General features: G+C 43.3%; 1 protein-coding gene across 1 annotated transcript in view; it reads right to left on the reverse strand.

Moving 5' to 3' along the window:
• Positions 1-22,481, reverse strand: part of LOC134339292 (adhesion G protein-coupled receptor E2-like) — a 139,776-nt gene that overhangs the window by 60,086 nt on the left and 57,209 nt on the right. Inside the window, exon 3 of the mRNA XM_063035669.1 lies at positions 15,851-16,009. Coding sequence (XP_062891739.1) covers positions 15,851-16,009 — 159 coding nt within the window. The remainder of the gene's footprint in view (positions 1-15,850; positions 16,010-22,481) is intronic.

Genomic DNA, 22,481 nt, shown 5'->3' on the forward strand with positions numbered 1-22,481 from the left:
TGTCGAAAGATTGGAGCGACTGTGCTTGTATACTCTGGAATTTAGAAGGCTGGGAGGGGATCTTATTGAAACATATAAGATTATTAAAGGATTGGACATGCTGGAGGCAGGAAGCACGTTCCCGCTGATGGGTGAGTCCAGAACCAGAGGCCACAGTTTAAGAATTAGGGGCAGGCCATTTAGAACGGAGTTGAGGAAAAACTTCTTCACCCAGAGAGTGGTGGATATATGGAATGCTCTACCCCAGAAGGCTGTGGAGGCCAAGTCTCTGGATGCTTTCAAAAAAGAGATGGATAGAGCTCTTAAAGCTAGCGGAATCAAAGGTTATGGGAATAAGGCAGGAACTGGATACTGATAGTGGATGATCAGCCATGATCACAGTGAATGGTGGTGCTGGTTCAAAGGGATGAATGGCCTACTACTGCACCTATTGTCTATTATCTACTGCTGTAGCTTCATCAATGTGTTTAGTCACATCCTCAGAAAATTCAACCAAGCTCGTAAGGCATGACCTGCCTTTGACAAAGCCATGTTAACTATTCCTAATCTATTATGCCTCTCCAAATGTTCATAAATCCTGCCTACCAACCACTGAAGTAAGACCCACTAGTCTAAAATTTCTTAGGCTATGTTGAATAAAAGAACAACAGCTGTAACCCTCCAATCCTCTGGAACCTCTCCCGTCCCCATTGATGATGCAAAATCATTGCCAGTGGTTCAGCAATCTCCTCCCTTGCCTCCCACAGTAGCCTGGGGTTCATCTTATCCAGTCACCACAACTTATCCAACTTGATGCTTTCCAAAAGCTCCAGCACATTCTCTTTCTTAATGCCTACATGCTCAAGCTTTTCAATGTGCTGTAAGTCATCCCTACAATCGCCAAGCTCCTTCTCTGCAGTGAATACTGAAGCAAAGTATTCATTAAATACCTTTGCTATTTCCTTCGGTTCCATACACATTTTTCCACTGTCATGCTTGATTCGTCCTATTCTCTCATGTCTCATCCTCTTGCTCTTCACATACCTGTAGAATGCTTTGGGGTTTTCCTTAATCCTGTTCGCCAAGGCCTTATCATGGCCCCTTCTGGCTCTCCAAATTTCTTTCTTAAGCTCTTTCTTGCTAGCCTTATAATCTTCTAGATCTCTATCATTACCCAGTTTTTTGAACCTTTCTGTCATGGTCCGGATCAGGTTCCCTTTAAATTTACTTTGTGTTACAATCCGGACCGTTGACTCCCTGATTCCCTTTAATTCCCTGTTTTTCCGTGTCCCTCGGGATTGGTGATTAAAGGCAATTTACTCTCGACTGAACTGGCAGTTTATAAGGCTTGGGCTTTCAGCCGTTTGGTGTGAGAACGTTATGGAGCGTTAACAAAGCCACCGAAGCTAGTGCGAGCCAATGTCATCTGGCCGGAGCCAACTAAGTTTCTTGCCAGAGCAAGCCAAGTCTCCACCCGAAGCAAGTGCCAACAATCTGCCTTCCCTTGCCAAGCAGGTCCGTCAAAGTTAACCCGCTGGGGTGAGTCCAGATCTTGCTGCTGCTTGGAGCGTACTTGTGCCCAGTTATAGTACTGTCCATCGTTGTGTGGTCTCTGTATCCATGTCCTGTGTCTAAAAGGGGTCCCGGCCCTGTACCCTGGAAGGGTCCTAACCCTGTGTCAAGAAGGGTCCCGACTCCGTCCTGTGTCTAAGGAGGATTCCTGGCTCAGTGTTTTATGTCCTGTGTCTGAGTCTGTCCAATGAATAAGAAGAGTCCCAGCTCCATATCCTGTGTCAAAGGAGGATTCCCGGCTCAGTGTTCTATGTCCTGTGTTTGAGTTCTAAGTCCAAGCTCTAAAGTTCAAGTATCAGGTCCTGGCTCCAAGGTTTCAAGTATCAAGTCCAAGCTCTGAGGATTCAAGTATTAAGTCCTGGCTCTGAGGTTTCAAGTATCAAGTCCTGGCTCTGAGGTTTCAAGTATCAAGTCCTTGCTCTGGGGTTTTCAAGTATCAAGTCCTGGCTTGGGGTTTTCAAGTATCAAGTCCTGGCTTGGGGTTTTCAAGTATCAAGTCCAAGCTCTGAGGTTTTCAAGTATCAAGTCCTGGCTCTGGGGATTTCAAGTATCAAGTCCTGACTCTGGAGGTTTCAAGTATCAAGTCCTTGCTCTGGGGTTTTCAAGTATCAAGTCCTGGCTTGGGGTTTTCAAGTATCAAGTCCAAGCTCTGAGGTTTTCAAGTATCAAGTCCTGGCTCAGGGATTTCAAGTATCAAGTCCTGGCTCGGGGTTTTCAAGTATTAAGTCCAAGCTCTGGGGATTTCAAGTATCAAGTCCTGGCTCTGGGGATTTCAAGTATCAAGTCCTGGCTCTGAGGTTTCAAGTATCAAGTCCTTGCTCTGGGGTTTTCAAGTATCAAGTCCTGGCTTGGGGTTTTCAAGTATCAAGTCCAAGCTCTGAGGTTTTCAAGTATCAAGTCCTGGCTCAGGGATTTCAAGTATCAAGTCCTGGCTCGGGGTTTTCAAGTATTAAGTCCAAGCTCTGGGGATTTCAAGTATCAAGTCCTGGCTCTGGGGATTTCAAGTATCAAGTCCTGGCTCTGAGGTTTCAAGTATCAAGTCCTTGCTCTGGGGTTTTCAAGTATCAAGTCCTGGCTTGGGGTTTTCAAGTATCAAGTCCAAGCTCTGAGGTTTTCAAGTATCAAGTCCTGGCTCAGGGATTTCAAGTATCAAGTCCTGGCTCGGGGTTTTCAAGTATTAAGTCCAAGCTCTGGGGATTTCAAGTATCAAGTCCTGGCTCTGGGGATTTCAAGTATCAAGTCCTGGCTCTGAGGTTTCAAGTATCAAGTCCTTGCTCTGGGGTTTTCAAGTATCAAGTCCTGGCTTGGGGTTTTCAAGTATCAAGTCCAAGCTCTGAGGTTTTCAAGTATCAAGTCCTGGCTCAGGGATTTCAAGTATCAAGTCCTGGCTCGGGGTTTTCAAGTATTAAGTCCAAGCTCTGGGGATTTCAAGTATCAAGTCCTGGCTCTGGGGATTTCAAGTATCAAGTCCTGGCTCTGGAGGTTTCAAGTATCGAGTCCTGGCTCTGGAGGTTTCAAGTATTAAGTCCTGGCTCCGAGATCCATGCCCCGAGTCCCAGCCTAGTCCAGGGCCTGAGTCCTTGTCCTTTATGCTTATTTCCGCTTCCACTTTGCTCTCCTTGTAATGAGTAATAAACTCAATTTAGTTAACCCTACAAAACGTGTCTTGCATTTCGGTCCACCCTTGCTCTGCACTTGTGACACTTTCGAACCTTTCCTTTTCTTCTTGACTAGACTACCAACAGCCTTTGTACACCACAGTTCCTGTACCCTACCATCCTTTCCCTGTCTCATTGGAATGTACCTGTGCAAAATGCCACGCAAATATCCCCTGAAGTTTTGCCACATTTCTGCCGTACATATTCCTGAGAACATCTGTTCCCAATTTATGCTTCCAAGTTCACATCTGTTTCCAATCTATGCTTCCAAGTTCACACATATTCCCAATTTATGCTTCCAAGTTCACATATATTCCCAATTTATGCTTCCAAGTCCTCACCCTCAACAATTTCTCCTTTGCCTCCTCCCACTTCCTTCAAACCAAAGGTGTAGTCATGGGCACTTGCATGGGTCCCAGCTATGCCTGTCTTTACATTGATTATGTGGAACAGTCCATATTCCAAGCCTACACTGGCATCACTTCCCAACTCCTCTTATGCTACATTGGTAACTGCACTGGTACTGCTTCTTGCACTCATGCTGAGCTCGATGATTTCATCAACCTTGTTTGCAGCTTCCACCCTGCTCTCAAATTTACTCGGTCCATTTCTGACATCTTTCTCCCCTCTCTAGGTGTCTTTGTCTTCAACTCTGGAGGCAGTCTATCTACTCACTGACTCTCACAGGTATATAGCTCCTATCTACTAATCCCTCCTATCTACACCCTGTCCATATCCTCCATCATCCTTACATCCATGTACCTATTGAAACATCACTTAAAAGTCTCTACCACCATACCAGGAGTCCCTGATACACCTCAGGTCCTACAATTTTGCTCTGAGGTCTTCAATTTTATTTTCCAGAGACTGTATAGAGTCTAAGGCATTTTAATCATACCTGTAAACCAGCTTTCTATCCCTGTTTTCATTTTCTTAAAGCGGAACTGCACTCACAACCCAGGTGTTCCAGGTGGGGTCCATCAACTTAAGGTTCAATAGATTTTTATAACATCTTACAATAATGTTGTTTACTGTAACTTTGTGGATTTCAGCTGTAATAGCTCTAAATGGGAATGTGTGATGATTTCCATCACAGCTGCACATAAAGCATCACCACTTATCTGCACCATCTTCCCAGAAATTAGGGTAATATGCCAAAGGGCAGCACCAAGATCAGATTGAGCATGTATGCCTGGAGTTGCGAGACATTTGCATTACCTGCATCTGCAATCTCATCGTACCAACCTTTTGTTTTATTTTTCTTTACTTTAAATATCTTTTGCTTATCCACCTTGAACAGAACAATTTCAATCACATATACCAGCATCACAACAATGGTACCAAGCTCAGCACATGGAGATCATGCACTGTAAAAGCTCAGTAACATACTTGTACGCACTGTATAACCAGCTGTGAAGTTAGTTAGTCCTGATGGGATGGATCCTCTCTTGTAAAGGCAGTAGATGATTCCACTGTATTAAAACAGCTCCTGTATTAAGGAGCTATTAATGGCTCTTCCACTCAAGGGTTTACGTGCTTTGAGAGATCATTATCACCTGTATTGTGGGCATGTGGGACAGAAAGACAAACATCACCATGAGCGGCTCCAGCAAGATCTTGTCATTGAGACAAAGCTTCTTCATGGGTAAAAGGCTGCATCCATTTCTCTCAGATGCCCTGGTTGTTGTTCTGAGCCACATTGCTTCATTCAGGTTTCACTATGTGAAGCTGGGGTCCATGATGCAGGGTTGGAATGGAACAGAAAGGAAGATTGTTTAACCTGAATAATTAATTGATAAGATTACGGAATATTAATTGGGTAACAAAGATAGTACGGATGTTAAGAAACAGAAGAACAGGGAAAATTTCATAAAGATTAAAGAATTATTGCATGAGAGCATAAAAAGTTGAGAAACAGATCAAGAGTAGGTCAATGGGCCCTTCATACCTGCTCTATTGTACTGTGAGAACTCTCCTTCGTATCTGAAAATTGCCTATTGCTTCATTTAGAGTGCACCCATTTGCCCAGAAATCTCTTCCTGAATGTAACATCACATTGAGTCCGATGCATTGAGCAATGGAATTAATTTTGCAGGCAGAGTATTGGAAGAAACTGTTTTGCCTGGGAAGAAAAATAAGGAGCTCCATTATGAATAAACCTGTAAATGCCATTACAGCCAGACCAAGCTCACAGCTGCAGCCTCGGTTCATCACATAGCAGGGCAAATTGCCATGAAGCTCACAGACACAAAGCCTGGAGCAGGGGGAGTGGTTACACAGCCTCAGTTCCATGGAGAGTGAAGCAAATGTTTCGAAGCAGTAAACAAAACTGGCCTAGCCCTTGCCTCCAGTACTGAAACCCTGTCTTTTCGGTCCATCTGGGCTGTGTTTAAATCTTCTAACACTGGGTCATCCTCTGCACAGGACACGGGCCCTGCCTTACCAATACAGTTTGCTCTGTGCCTGGATCCTGCCACCATGTTCTTTCTCATACCCGAACTTTCCAAATCAGCCCAGAACTTAGATCGATCCAACCTCGCTCGCAGTTTAGGTGGATGGGCTCTGAAGCTTCTCCAAAATTTCTCTGCTCCACTCGCTCCAATTCCGTTTCCGACTCTGACTCCATCTAGAACATGCCTTAACCCTGCTAAGAACACTTCTCCTCAAACTTGCGATGCTCCAAATTTGGGTTGCACCCACATCCCTCAACCTGCCAGTCAGCCTCACCTTTGTTCACTTCTTCATTGTTTGCAGTGATAGTTTACCACAATTTAACCACAGAAAAATGCTAATAGTAAGTACTTAGTTGCATTTCTTGCTTTATGAACCACCAGAAAACTGTTGCCTCTCAGAAGTGTCATCTTAAACCAGAAGAAACAGGCCCTTTGGCCTATCTAGTCCATGATGATCCATTTAAACTGCCTACTCCCATTGACATGCACTGGGACCATAACCCTCTATACCCCTACTACCCATGTACCTATCCAGCTTTCTCTTATATGCTGAAATCAAGCTCATATGTTCCACTTGCACTGGCAGCTTATTCCACACTCTCAGGACCGTCTGAGTGAATAAATTTCTCCTGGGTCGATGGGACTAGACAGAATAGTTGGAACACATACTAAATGGGCTGAATAGCCTGTTTCTGTTCTGCAGTCGCTGTAACTCTGACATGTCAGATATTACATGCTATTGTATCATTTTCAATTGTTTTCCTCTTTCAGTCAGTCTCAACTTTATGATCCTGCTGGTTTAAAATAGGACGACTGAAGGTGGTGAACAGTTTATTGATGATTAATAGAACAAGAAATATGTCTCAATACTTACTAATAACACTTTTACTGTGGTAAATTGTGGCAAGTTATCACCACAATGAAGAGGCGAGCGAAAGTAAGGTTGTCTCAAGGGTTGAGCCATGTGGGTGAGATGCAAAGTCAGTGATTCTTGAAAGATCATCACTAATGCCTCCATTAGGCTCCAAAGGTAGTCATAGCCGAAGGGTGGTAGTGGGGATGAGCTCCCACAGCTAAACAAATGCTCGTCATGGCGTGCATCTCAAACAGCCTCTGACAACCAAATCCAATTCCTGGCCTTCACGTGTTCTTAGGCCCGGTGGAGCTGTTCTCACTGACAGGAGAAGGGGCAAAGGCGGTCCATTGGTGCCTTAAAGATGCTCTGGGCAGATGGGGCTTGTTAACCATGGATGGTAGCTCATTTAGGAGAGGGAAAACTCTGATTTCAAAGCTCCGCTGCCTTGCAGCTATACCTGCTCATGGAAAAGGCTTTGGGAGTAAACCCTGAGGAAAAATCCAGAGTCGGAGTCCCGAGGGTGGCTGACTGCTGTACCCAGCACTGGCACGGCAACTCCTGCAATGCTGCTGGCACCAAACTCTATCGACTTTCGTCGTTCTTTTGGACCTGTCAACAGCATGGAGAGGGGGATCCCACTGCATGGGCAACAGATGGATCTACATAACAACTCTGCCCTGGCTTGCGCCCTGGAGAGGCCACTCACAGTGACTACCAGAGGAGCAGCACCCATGGTCGACCACGACCGACGGAGGCCACACAGAATGCCTCCATGATCTCTTCAGCCACCTCTTTCTGAACCCGGCTGTGTACACATTGTGGTCCAGGTGACATATCTTTCTTTAGAACTTTCAGTTTCCCAAGAACCTCTCTCTAGTTATGGTAACTTCACATACTTGATAACCCCTGACACCAAGAACTTCCACCATACAGTTTGTGTCTTTTCACAGTGAAGAATGATGCAAAATGCTTATTCAGTTCGTCCGCCATTTCATTGTCCTCCAATATTACCCCTCCGGCATAGTTTTCCAATGGTTCAATATCCACTCTCACCTCCCTGTTACACTTTATATATCTGAAGAAACTTTTGGTATCGTCTTTAATATTATTGGCTAACTTACTTTCATATTCCATCTTTACCTTCTTAAAGGCATTTTTATTTGTTTTCTGTTGGTTGTTAAAAGACCAGAAGAACATAAGATATAGGAGTAGGAGTAGGCCATTTGGCCCATTGAGTCTGCTCCGCCTTTCAATCACAGGCTGATCCAATTCTTCCAGTCATCCCCACTGCCCTGCCTTCTCCCCATACCCTTTGATGCCCTGGCTCATCAAGAACCTATCTACCTCTGTCTTAAATGAACCCAATGACTTGGCCTCCACAGCTGCTCATGGCAACAAATTCCACAGATTTACCACCCTCTGACTAAAGTAATTTCTCCGCATCTCTGTTCTAAATGGACGTCCTTCAATCCTGAAGTTGTGCCCTCTTGTCCTGGACTCCCCTACCATGGGAAATAACTTTGCCATATCTAATCTGTTCAGGCCTTTTAGTGTGGTCTCAGGAGTGCCTTATAGAGCCTCACCATTACGTCCCTACTCTTACATTCTATACCTCTAGAAATGAATGCCAGCATTGCATTCACCTTCTTCACCACTGACTCAACCATTAGGGTATCCTGCACAAGGACTCCCAAGTCCCTTTGCATCTCTGCATTTTGAATTCTCTCCCCATCTGGTCTTTTTGTTTATTTCTTCCACCAAAGTCCATGACCATACACTCTCCAACACTGTATTTCATTTGCCACTTCTGTGCCCATTATCTTTGTATCATTGGCAAATTTAGCCACAAATCCATTAATCCCATAGTCCAAATCATTGACATATATGATAAAAAGCAGCGGTCCCAACACCGACCCCTATTGAACTCCAGTGGTAACTGGCAGTCATCCCGAATAGGGTCCCTTTATTCCCACTCTGTTTTCTGCTGATCAGTCAATGCTCCACCCATGAGAGTAACTGCCCTGTAATTTCATGGGCTCTTATCTTGCTAAGCAGCCTCACGTGTGGCATCTTGTTAAAGGCCTTCTGAAAATCCAAGTACAGTACATCTACATCATCTCCTTTGTCTACCCTGCTTGTAACTTCCTCAAAAAAATTGCAGTAGGTTAGTCGGGCAGGATTTTCCTTTCAGGAAACCATGCTGGCTTTGGCCAATCTTGTGCTGTGCCTCCAGGTACTCCATAATCTCATCCCTAACAATCGATTCCAAAAACTTCCCAACCACTGATATCAGGCTAACAGGTCTATAGTTTCCTTTCTGCTGCCTTCCACCCTTCTTAAGTAGCGGGGTAACATTTGCAATTTTCCAGTCAACCGGTACAATGTCAGAATATATCAATTCTTGAGAGATCATTGTTATTGCCTCCACAATCATTCCAGCTACTTCCTTCAGAACCTGAGGGTGCATTCCATCAGGTCCAGTAAGGTTGTTCTCCCTCAGACCATAAAGTTTCCTGAGCACCTTCTCAGTCATAATTTTCACATAGCTTCCACATACTTCACTTCCTTGACACTCTTGAATGTTCGATATACTACAAAATACGCATTCAGTTCCTCGGCCATCTCTGTATCTGTCATTATAATATCTTCAGCATCATTTTTTATTGGTCCTATATCTACTCTCAACTCTCTTTTACACTTTATACACTTAGAAATACTTTTAGTATATTCTTTTAGTGGCCTTTTTCCTTTCATAATTCATCTTTTCCTTCTTAATGACCTTCTTAAGTTCCTTCTGCAAGGTTTTAAAAAAACTTCCCAATCCTCCATCTTCCCACTTTGGCTTCCTTGTACGCCCTCACATTTGCCCTGGCTTTAGCTCTGACTTCACTTGTCAGCCACAGTAGTGTTCTTCTTCCATTTGAAAATTTCTTCTTATTTGGAATATATCCATCTTGCACTTCCCGCATTTTTTGCGAAACTCCAGCCATTGCTGCTCTGCTATCCTTCCTGCTAGTGTCCCGTTCCAGTCAACCTTGGCCAGTTCCACTCTCATGCCATTGTAATTTCCTTTATTCCACTGAAATACCGACACATTGGAATTTAATTTCTCCTTCTCAAATTCTAAAGTGAACTTGATCATATTGTGATCACTGTTGTCTTAGGGTCTCTTAACCTTATGCTCTCTAATCACCTCCAGATCATTGCACAGCACCCAATCCAGCACAGCTGATTGCCTAGTGGGCTCAACAACAAGCTGTTCTAAAAACCCATCCCTTAGACTTTCTACAAATTCTCTCTCTTGAGGTCCAGTACTGACCTTGTTTTCCCAATCCATTTTCATGTTAAAATCCCCAACAATTATCATGACATTGCCCTTCTGACACTCTTTTTCTATCTTCTGCTGTGATTAGTAATCCACATCCCGGCTGCTGTTTGGAGACCTGTACACAACTGCCATGAGGGTCCTTTTACCCTTGCAATTTGTTAAATTGACCCACAGAGACTCTACACTTTCGAATCCTGTGATCTCTTTCCAATGAATTAATATTATTTCTTATGCACAGAGCCACACAAGACCCTCTGCCTGCTAACCTATACTTCTGATGCACCATATGTTCAACAATCCTTTAGCCAAGTTTCAGAAATAGCCACAACGTCATATTTGCCAATCTGTTGCCTAATTTCAAGTCTGTCCATTTTATTCCTTATGCTGCGTGCATTCAAATACAACACTTTCGATCCAGTATTTGTGGCTTTCTGTTTCATGCTTCTATTGCCCTGCAACTCATCCCACTGGCTGTGATTATGCCTCACCTCCTGTCAGTCCTTTCTATCATCTCTGTTGCACACTATCTTTGATTTATTTCTGTTTTCCCCTTCCTCAGCTCACTCTGGTTCACATCCCCCTGCCAAATTAGTTTAAACCCTCCCTAACAGCTCTATTAAACCTGCCTGCTAGGATATTGAACTCCTTTGCGTTCAGGTGTAACCGTCCTTTACGCTTCCCAATCTTCTAACTTCCCAATAATTTTTACTCTATTATCTTTCACTTTTATGTTGGCTTTGACTTCTCTTGTTAGCCACAGTTGTGTCACCTTTCCTTCAGAATATTCCTTCTTCTTTGGGATGTATATATCCTGTGCCTTCTGAATTACTTCCAGAAATTCCAGCCATTGCTGCTTTGCCATCATCCTGCTGGTGTTCTTTTCCAATCAATTGTGGCCAACTCCTCTCTCATGCCTCTGTAATTCCCTTTACACCACTGAAATATTGATATGGCTGTCTTTAGATTTTCCTTCTCAAATTGCAGGGTGAATTCAATCACATTATGATCACTTTCCCCTTAAGGTTCTTTTACCTTAGGGTCTCTAATCAATTCTGGTTTGTTGCACAACACTCAATCAAGAATAGCTGATCCTCCAGAGGGCTCAACCACGAGTTGCTGTAAAAATCCATCTCATTGACACTCTAGAAATTCCCCCTCCTTTACTTCAGCACCAACTTGTTTTTCCCAATCTACCTGCATATTGAATCCCCCCATGACTATTGTAGCCTTGCCCCTTGGGAATGAATTTTCTATCTCTTGCTGTAATTTGTAGACCACATTTTTACCATGACGTCGACTGGAATATCTTCCATGATGAGGAAGTCTCCGAGTTCACTGATGGAGTCACGTGCTTCATTCAGAAGTGTATCGACGATGTTGTCCCCCAGAAGTCGGTCAGGGTCTTCCCGAACCAGAAACCCTGGATCAACAGTTCCGTGCGAGTAGCACTTATAGCGCGATATCGAGTTTACATCGCTGGCAACCAGCTAGAGCTCAGGAGAAGCAGCTACGATCTGCGCAAAGCTATGAAAGCTGCAAAACAACAATGTAGGGTCAAAATTGAGTCAAGATTCACAACGAATAGAACATGCGACTTCTGGCGAGGGCTGCATCCCATCGCAGAATTCAAAGCCAAATGTTGTGGTGCCACCAACATCGTGGCCTCTCTCCCAGATGAGCTCAATCACTTTTATGTTCGGTTCGATGTCGCTAACTCTGAGCCCCGGAGGAAAGCCACCAGTACAACCTGCAACCTGGTCATCTCTGAGGCTGAGGTACGCAGATGTTCCCAACGAGTGGACAGTTGCTAGGCTGCAGGACCGGATGGCATCCAGGGAGAGTACTCAGGATGTACGCAGCACAACTGGCAGGTGTATTTACTGACATTTTTAATCTCTCCCTCTCCCAGTATAGAGTGCCCTCCTGCTTCAAATTATCCACCATTGTTCCTGTACCAAAAAAAGACCAAGGTAACATGCCTGAATGACTGGCATCCTGTCACACTCACCTCAATAATAAGCAAATACTTTGAGAGGCTGGTCAAGGATTACATCTGCAGCTTGCTACCACCCATACTGGACCCCCTACAATTCACCTACTGACACAACCGATCGACAGATGACGTAATAGCCAGTGCTCTACATACCATCCTTACACATCTGGAGAAGAAGGATGCTTATGTGAGAATGCTGTTCTTGGACTACAGTTTAGCATTCAACACCATAGTTCCATCCAGGCTTGCTAAGAAGCGCAGCGACCTCGGCCTTGACCCTGCCCTGTGCAGCTGGATCCTGGACTTCCTGTCAGATCGCCAGCAGGTGGTAAGAGAGGGTTCCTTCACCTCCACCCCTTTGACTCTCAATACAGGAGCCTCTCAGGGCTGTGTACTGAGTCCCGTCCTTTAATCCCTGTATACCCATGACGATGTCGCCACTCACAGCTCTAATCTGCTAACTAAATTTGCCAACAACACTAAATTGATTGGTCTTATTTCAAACAATAATGAGGCGGCCTACAGGGAAAAAGTCATCTCTGTGACACAGTGGTGTCGAGAAAATAAACTGTCCCTCAATGTTGCAAAAACAAGAGAGCTGGTTGTGGAATTGGTTGTGGAAGAGGGTAAACAGATTTATGTTCCTCAGCATCCACATCACCGAGGACCTCATGTGGTCTCTACACAACAGCTGTGTGGCGAAAAAGGCACAACAGCACCTCTTTCATGTCAGATGGTTGAGGAAGTTTGGTATGGGCCCCCAAATCCTAAGAACTTTCTACAGGGGCACAATTGAGAGCACCGTGACTGGCTGTATCACTGCCTGATATGGGAACTGTACCTCCCTTAATTGCAGGGCTCTGCAGACTGTGGTGCGGACAGCCCAGCGCATCTGTAGTTCTGAACTTCCCATGATTCAGGACATTTATAAGGACAGGTGTGTAAAAAGGGCTGATATAATCATTGGGAACCCAAGTCACCCCAACCACAATCTATTCCAGATGCTACCATCCAGGAAACAGTACCGTAGCATCAAAGCCCTGATCAACAGGTTCCAAGACAGCTTCTTACACCAGGTCATCAGACTGATTAATTCATGCTGATTTGAGTGTACTCTTATATTATATTGACTATTCTATTTATTATAAATTAATACAATTGCACATTGCACAGTTAGACGGAGATGTAACGTAAAGATTTTTACTCCTCATTTATGTGAAGGATGTAAGAAATAAAGTCAATTCAATTCAATTTGAGGATGTGTATGCAACTCCCATCAGGGTCTTTCAACCCTTGCAGTTCCTTAGCTCTATCCAGAATGATTCAACACCTTGTGACCCTGTTTGTGTACTGCTTTGGATTTCAAGCATCTGCAGACTGTCTGTGTCTGCCTTTGAAATTTAAGATAATAGATCTTTGCATTCACAGCTAAAATCCCAATGTTAAGGAAAGAAGTTCTCTTTGAAGTTTTTCTTTACCAGCTTTTGAGCTGAATTTGTCAAGAAGAAGAGAGAATATCTGGTGTCATGGTCTTATGGTGTCATAATTAAACAAATACACACCATAATTTTTTTCAGTTTCTGACAGGAAAAATCTGAAATAGTATTTGGAGTACTGCTGGGAAATTATTTCTTCATATCTACTGAATGCCCTGTTCAGGCAAAAGATTTCTATCCTGAAGACTTAAGACTTCCAATTATTTTGCAACAAGAAAGCCACATCGGTTGTGCTTTCACAAATGTTCATGCCCTCCCTGCTGATTGTGGAAGGTTCTGAGCAGACCCCTTTTGTGCTGTAAACAGCAGCAAAGCACAAATGTGCAGACAGCTGGGGCAACAAGTAAAAGGCTTTTGTGACACTTGAAAGAAAGTAAAGATTTTATCAAGGCAAAGTCTGCACTAGTGTGTACATATATAAATTTTCATTTAAACTTTTAGTTCATAACCAAAAATGCTCTACTTTGCTGGATCCAAAAAAGGAAGGTTTCCTATATTGAACTAGAAGTAAAATCTATAAATAAATCTCGAGGTCTAAGTACAAATGCCTAAATAAATAAGCAATAGATAAATGTCCAAACACACATTCCAATACTTCAGCCAGTCCATATACCAAGGAAGAATCAAGTACTAATTAATCAACTGTATAACAAGCATCATAGCAAACAATAAACAATTCAGAACGCCACTCATATCAGACGCACCAAACTAAATCAACCCTCGCATCTATTGGCTAATGCTTCATCTGCCAGCCATGCATTCCCACTGGTGTGTCTGGTGTGTGTCTAAGCTCCAGCGTTTGTGGTATTAATATCAAGGCCATGCCACACAATGCTACTTCATCCCATTTGAACCATAATCTGTCAGGTTACATGCATTGTTTGTATCTTGTAAAGGATTCAGTTCCATGAGAATTGCCTTGGCTTCCTAACGAGAAGACAACAATCTGTGCAGATTGGAAATAACATCTCCACCTCATTGACAACCAACACACATGCAGCTCAGGGATGTGTGCTTAGCCCTCTGCTCTACTCTCTCTCCACTCGTGACTGTGTGGCTAGGCACAGCTCAAATGCCATCTATAAATTTGATGATGATACAACTATTGTCGGCAGGATCTCAGATGGTGACGAAAAGGCATACAGAAGTGAGATAGATCAGCTAGTTAGTGTTGTTGCAGCAACAACCTTGTACACAACATTAGTAAGACCAAAGAACTGATTGAAGACTTCAGACAGAGTAAGACGAAGGAACACACACCAGTCCTCAAAGAGGGTCAGAAGTGGAGAAACTGATCTCTTTCCAGTTCCTGGCTGTCAATATCTCCAAGAACCTATCCTGGTCTCATAGAATATGGCGAGAAGGTACGATGAGTTTGAGTGGGATCCGGGATCAGCCATGATGTAATGGCGAAGCAGACTAGATGGGCTGAATGGCCTTATTCTGCTTCTATGTCTTATGGTCTTATATCCACGCAGTTATAAAGAAGGCAAGACAGTGATTATATTTCAGAAGGATTTTGAAGAGGTTTGGTATGTCACCAAAAACTCTTGCAAATTTCTACAGATGTTCCATGGAGAGCATTCTAACTGGCTGCATCACCATCTGTGATGGGCATGAGGAGCTACTACACAGGATCAAAGTAAGCTGCAGCAAGTTCTAAAATTAGTCAGCTCCATCACAGACACTAACCCACATAATATCCAGGACTTCTTCAAGTAGAGATGCCTTAGAAAGACAGTGTCCATCATTGTAGACCCCCACCACCCAGGACATGCCTCTTCTCATTGTTACCATCAGGGAGGAGGTACAGAAGCCTGAAGACACACACTCAGTGATTCAGGAACAGCTTCTTTCTCTCTGCCATTCGATTTCTGAATGAACATTGAGCACATGAACACTACCTCACCACTTTTTTATTTCCAATTTTTTGCACTACTTATTTAATTTAACAATATTATATATTTTGAACAGCTTTTCTATACTATTATCATGTATTGCTTTGTACTGCTGCCGCTAAGTTAACAAATTTCATGACATATGCTGGTGATATTAAACCTGATTCTGATTCTGATTTTGAAAAATCTGCCATCATTTCTCATCTGATTGAATTACTTGATTCAACAGATAGAAATCACCTCTTAGCTTTTGTTCCTAGAGACAGAAAAGTCCACAACAGGATTAGAGCAGATGGATAGAGGCAATCTTATTAACCTCCCATGAATAGAGAGTTCAAGGTCTGGAGGGAATATGAAGAAAAACTGAATCAATTGGAGATTTGATTTAAATCGCCAGGGAAAGCAGGGGAATGAGACTTGTATATGGCCCATTGGCACAGACATTGCAGCAACATTGAAATAGTTGCAGGAGGCTTGATTTTTGAGTATTCCCACTTTATACCTGAAAAGAACAACAAGACATCTTCTGACCGATCCATGCTAAGGTCAAAGGAAAACTTCGGAATGTGTCAAAAAGTAAAGCACTAAATATCAAAAAAATGAGTGTTATTACTCACCTGTGCAGTTTTCCCGCTTTGTGAAGTTACTTCCATTGTTTGAGTTGATATATCCTTCCTTACATTTACAATAGAAGCTTCCCGCTGTGTTGTAACAAACAGCATTTGCACCACATAAAGCTTTTACAATGTCTTTCCCTCCAGAGCACTCATCGTCATCTGAATTGAAGAGAAAATGATTCAAGGTTTAACAAAAGCTCAAAAATGTATGAATTAGGAGTAAAAGTCAGCCAGCTGTCATACTCCTTCACTGATTATGCCTGATCCTATCCCTTCTCATGCAACAACTTCCCAGATATATTTAGGACCACAGGGTCTAATGAAAGGAGGGAACTGAACAAACTCAGTACTTGTGGAAAATAGTATTCAAAATATTGAAAGGATTAAATACTTCTAAATTCCCAGGGTCCAATAGATTGCATTACAAGTACTTTAGGAAGTGACATTAAAGTTGTTCAAGGTATTGGTGATCACTTTCCTGCTTTGTTTAGTTCTGGAACAGTTTCAGTTAACAATAGCAAATGTAACCCTAGCATTTACAAAGGTGGCCAAGATGAAACAGGAAATCATAGACCATTTAGGCTGACATCAATGACAGGGCACTTGAAGAATGACTAAACTGGACAAACTCAATGGGGATCTGTAAAAAATGAGGATGCATAAGGGAGAACCAGTGGATGTGGTGTATTTAAACTTCCAGAAAGCTGTTGCTAATGGGCATTCGCAGTTGATGCAAAGAATCGCAATAGAATCAATGAACTGTTACACACGAAGATACAGAAAACAAAATAAATCATAATGAATAAATAAATAATATTGAGAACATTAGTTTGTATTGTTCTGGAGCTTTTTATTTCCAACTGGCAATGAGGCATAAACTATCTCAACTTCTGCACTCCTCTCTCTTACTTGAACCTCATGGCCTTTGAGCGTACTGCCCTCCACTCTCTCTGTTCCAATCCCAATCTGCCCATCAACCTTACTGAATGAAGGGGGTACTGTATTGTAGGCCGTATCTTGGGTAATGATGAGTTTGAGTACAGAGAGGAAATTAAGAACCTGGTGGCATGGTGCGAAGACAATAACCTATCCCTCAACGTCAGCAAGACAAAGGAACTGGTTGTTGACTTCAGGAGGAGTAGTGGACCCCACGACCCAATTTACATCGGTGGTGCGCAAGTGGAACAGGTCAAGAGCTTTAAATTCCTCGGGGTCAATATCATAAATGACCTGACTTGGTCCAACCAAGCAGAGTTCACTGCAAAGAAGGCCCACCAGTGCCTTTACTTCCTGAGAAAACTAAAAAAATTTGGACTGTTCCCTAAAATTCTCACTAATTTTTATAGATGCACCGTAGAAAGCATTCTTCTAGGGTGCATCACAACCTGGTATGGAAGTTGTCCTGTCCAAGACAGAAAGCAGCTGCAGAAGATTGTGAACAGGGTGCAGCACATCACACAAACCAAACTTCTGTCCGTGGACTCACCTTACACCGCACCCTGTCGGAGCAGTGTTGCCAGGATAATCAAGGACACGACCCACCCAGCCAACACACTTTTCGTCCTTCTTCCCTCCAGGAGAAGGTTCAGGAGCTTGAAGACTCGTATGGTCAGATTTGGGAATAGGTTCTTTCCAACTGTGATAAGACTGCTGAACGGATCCTGACCCAGAACTCGGCCGTACCCTCCAAATATCCAGACCTGCCTCTCGGTTTTTTTGCACTACCTTACTTCCTATTTTTCTATTTTCTATTTATGATTTATAATTTAAATTTTTAATATTTACTAATTTTAACTATTTTTATTATTTAATATTTGTAATCCAGGGAGTGTGAAGGGCAGAATCAAATATCGCTGTGATGATTATACGTTCTAGTACCAATTGTTAGGCGACAATAAAGTATAAAGTACTGTTGTAGTCTTGAAAATGAAAAGGAGTGGACAAGCAACAGAAATGTGATTATATAAAATTTAAGGGAGAGGGGATGAAGAGGAGAGGGGAAGACGAACGGCAATAGAAGGGAAGGAGTGAGGAGTAAGAAGGGAAGGAGAGTAGTTGGGAGGGGAGGAAAAAGAGTGGACCAGAGACAGAAAGAGAAATATTCCAGAATTGACACTTACCCAGAAGAAGCAGACAGCTGCTCATGTTGCCGAGACCCAATCTCTGCAAACCTCACCCTTTCTAGTGTCAGATGTCACTACTCTGTATAATCTCACCATCACACTGACTACACAATGGAGTAGGAAATGAAACTCTCTTTCTGAAAACGTCGAAAGGCAAGAGACCTGATGAAAGTCTCAGCCCAAAACATCAACTCCTTATTCCCCTCCATAAATGTTGAGTTTCTCCTGCATTTTGTGTGTGTTTGACTGAATTTTCAGCATCTGCACAATCTCTTGTGTGAAGTTGGGCATCGTGGGGTTGTGGCCCAACCATCAATTGAATAGGGGACAAAAATACCTGATCAGGATCAGTACACCAAGTCATCAGTCTGGCACCTGGCAGCATGGTAGATACAACACTCTCTATCCCAGTGAATAGATCAGTGTGAGCAGGGTGGACTTGTTAATTAGCAGCCACAGGAATGTATCTGTCACTCAGGGGTGGCGGTTCACAATAACAGGACAAGTGAGAACAAATAAACACAAGAGTTTGTGCAAATGCTGAATATCTTGAGCAAAACACAAAAAACACACTGGAGGAACTTAACAAATTAATTGAATAGTTATATTAAACAAGTAGAGCAAAATTAAAAATAAAAACAGTAGTGAGATTATGTTCATGGTTCAATGGCCATTCTGAAAGTGATGTCAGAGGGGAGGAATTGTTTCTGAATTGTTGAGTGTTTGCCTTTAGGCTTCTGTACCTCCTTCCTGATGGTAGCAATGAGAACGAGGCATGACCTGGGGGTCATTATGATGGATGCCACCTTTTTGAGGCATCACTCCTGGGAGATGTCATGGATACTATGGAGGCCATTGCTCAAGTTGGAGAGTTTACAACTTTCTGCAGTTATTTTGATCCTGTGCAACATCTCCTCCACCCTCATACTGGATGGTGATGAACCCAGTTAAAACACTCTCCACAGTACATCTGTAGAAATTTGCGAATGCCTTTAGTGACATACCTAATCACCTCAAACTCCTAATGAGTATAGCCGCTATCCTGCCTTCGTTGTAGCTGCATTGGCATGTTGGGTCCAGGACAGATCCTCAGAGACACTGACACCCAGAAACTTTAAATTATTCACTCTTTCCATTTCTGATCCCTCCGTGAGGACTTGTGTGTGTTCCCTCACCTTACCCTTTCTCTAGTCCACAATCAGCTCTTTGGTCTTACTGATGTCTAGTGCAGAGATGTTGCTGTGGCACCACTCAAATTGCTGATAAATCTTACTCCTGTATGCCTTCTTGTCACCATCTGAAATTCTGCCAACAATAGTTGTATCGTCAGTAAATTTATGGATGACATTCGAGGTATGCCTAGCCATACAGTAATGAGTGTACAGAGAGTAGAAAAACGGGCTACGTATCATCCCTGTGGTGCGCCCGTGTTGATTGTCAGCGAATTGGAGATGTTATTTCCAATTTGCACAGATTGTGGATTGAAGTTGAGGATCCAACTGCAGAGGGAGGTACAGCGCCCTGGTTCTGTTGATTTTTGATCAGAAGAATGGGAACTTTTGTGTTAAACACTGAGCTGTAGTCAGTAAACAACATCCCGACATAGGTATTCGTATTGTCCAGTAGGTCCAAGGCTGCATGAGGAGTCAACGAGATCGCATCGACCGTAGAACTATTGTGGCGATAGGGAAATTGCACTAGGTCCAGGTAGTTGTTGGGATCGGAGTTCATTGTAACAATGAGTAACCTCTCAAAGCACTTCATCACTATATGTGTGAGTGCTACTGGACAATAGTCGATAATGCAGATCACCCTGCTTTTCTTGGGCAGTGGTATAATTGTTGCCCTTTAAAGCAGGTGGGAACTTCTGACTGTAACAATGAGAGATTGAAAAATGCTCCCAATCGGCCCAAGATCCTTCATCAGGTCTGGAAATGAAGGGGGAGGAAGCCAGAATAATAAGGTGGGGGAGGGGAAAGAGTACAGGTGATAGGTGAGACCAGGTGAAGGGGAAGGTGAGTGTGTCGGGGAGGGGGATGAAGTCACAAGCTGGGAGGTGATCATTGGAAGAAGTGAAGGACTGGTAAAGGTAAAACCATGGAAGAAAGGGAAGGAGGACAGGAACAAGACGAAGGTGATGAGCAGGTTAGGAGAAGGGATAAGAGGGAAACCAGAATGGAAAAATGGAGAAGGAGGAAGGGGATGGAAGAGGAGAGAGAAAGGTAACTTCCGATAACCCCTCTTCCCCTTTCATTCTTTTTCCATTCCCCTGTTTACCCCTTCTCTTCTCCTACCTGTCTCTAGTCCCCTCTGTCCATCCCTTTCTTCCATGGTCCACTGTTCTCCCCAATCAGATTCCTTATTCTTCTTCAGCACTTTATCTCTTCCATCTATTCCACCACCCATTTTCCTACTTCATCCCTCCTACTCACCTTCCCCTTCACCTGGTCTCACCTACCACCTGCCAGCATGTTTCTCTTCCCCTCTCCTCCCACACCTTCTTGGTAATGCCCCTTTTCTTTCCAGTCCAGAAGAGGGTCTGACCTCAAAATATCGACTGTCTATTCACCTCCATAGATGATAGCTGACCTGCTGAGTTTCAGTATCGAGTTCCAGCTGCTGGAACCATTCAGACTGTGGGAGGAGCTTCCAAATGGAAGTCCTGAATGAGTTTTATTTGCTTCACTGACATTTGGACTTCTGCAGTTATAGTGACCATAACATTGAGGTATGACGACAAAACAATTAAAATCCTTCAACAAATGAAGGTTATGATCACCACCCAATCCAAGCAACATACAGTAAGCGATTAATTTCGTCTCTGCTACTTTAAACACATGGTGAGAAGGATGTTGAAGAGATAAGCAAGAAGTTTACAGAAACTGGGCTCAAGGCTTGGGCTGCTGTTTAGATCAGCTCTGGGCAGTGAGAACACGGGATATGGTGTGAATGGGGAGTGAGAGCATTAGAGTACTGTGTAAACCACTTTAACAGCATCCACATCTCCCGCTGACTGCTCCTACCCTTCAAAGAGCTGCTACTGGGAGGGCTTGCTGGAAGTGACTACATCCAGGGCAGGAGGTGCCACTCTCACAGTGTTAGCTGCTAAAAGTTTGTTATCACTCAGGAAACTACACGTACGCACCAACATCCATGTATGGAGGGGAGGTGGTGGAGAAAATCTGCAGCCTGCATTTTGCCTCTGGGGACAACAAGGAGTGATGTTGTGTTGGATCCATCTTGTTTATATTTTTTGTCCAATCACCTACACCCAGTGGCCACTTTATGAGTTATCTCCTGTACACAATAAAGTGGCCATGAAATGTATGTTCTTGGTCTTCTGCTGCTGTAGCACACCCCTGTCACATTCAATATGTTCTGCATTCAGAGATGTTCTTCTGTACAGCAATGTTGCAATGCATAGTTAGTTGAATTACTGTTGCCTTCCTGTCATCTTGAACCAGTCTGGCCCTTCTCCTCCGACATCTCTCATTAACAAGGCGATGTTCACCCACAGAACTGTTGCTCACTGAATGGTTTTAGTTTTTCACACCATTCTTTGTAAAAAGCAAGGATGTAATGTTGAGGCTTTATAAAGCCCTGGAGAAGCCTCATTTGGAATATTGCGAGCAGTTTTGGGCCCCTTATTTAAGGAAAGATGTGCAGAGGATGTTCAGAAGAATAATTCTTGGTATGAAAGGCTTATCGTACAAGGAGCAATTGATGGCTCTGGGCCTGTTGGAACTTTGATGAATGAGGGGAATCTCATTGAAATCTATCAAATGTTGAAAAACCTATATAGCGTGGATGTAGAGAGAATGTTTCCCATGGTGGGAGGAGTCTAGGACCTCGCATGGCCTCGAAATAGAGTGATGTTGCTTTAGAATAGAGATGAGGAGACATTTCTTTAGCCAGAGGGTGGTGAACCTGTGAATTCAGTGAGTCCTGTGGAGACAGGACTACATAGAAGCCAAGGGAAGAGCATATGATGTAGCAAAAGTGAATGGAAAATTGGACGATTGGGAAGTCTTTAAAATCCAACAAAAGGCAACTAAAAAAACTATAAGAAGGGAAAAGATGGTCCCAGTGGACTGGAAAATTGCAAATGTCACTCCACTCTTTAAGCTGGGGGAAGGCAAAAGAAAGGAAATTGTAGACTAGTTAGCCTAACCTCAGTGGTTGGAAAACTGTTGGAGTCTATTATTAAGGATGAGGTTTTGAGATATTGTACTTGGAGACTAATGATAAAATTAGTCATAGGCCGCATGGTTTCTGTGAAGGGAAATCTAATCTGACAAATCTGTTAGAGTTCTTCGAGGAAGTAACAAACAGGGTGGACAAAGGAAAGGCAATGGATGTCGTTTATTTGGATTTTCAGAAGGCGTTTGATAAGGCAGCTTAACAAGATGAAATCCAATGGCATTACAGGAAAGGTACTGGCATGGATAGTGGAATCGCTGACAGGAAGGAGGCAGTCAGTGGGAATAAAGGGGACCTTTTCTGATTGG

Source organism: Mobula hypostoma, chromosome 29, assembly GCF_963921235.1.
Source record: "Mobula hypostoma chromosome 29, sMobHyp1.1, whole genome shotgun sequence".
Classification (NCBI taxonomy): domain Eukaryota; kingdom Metazoa; phylum Chordata; class Chondrichthyes; order Myliobatiformes; family Myliobatidae; genus Mobula; species Mobula hypostoma.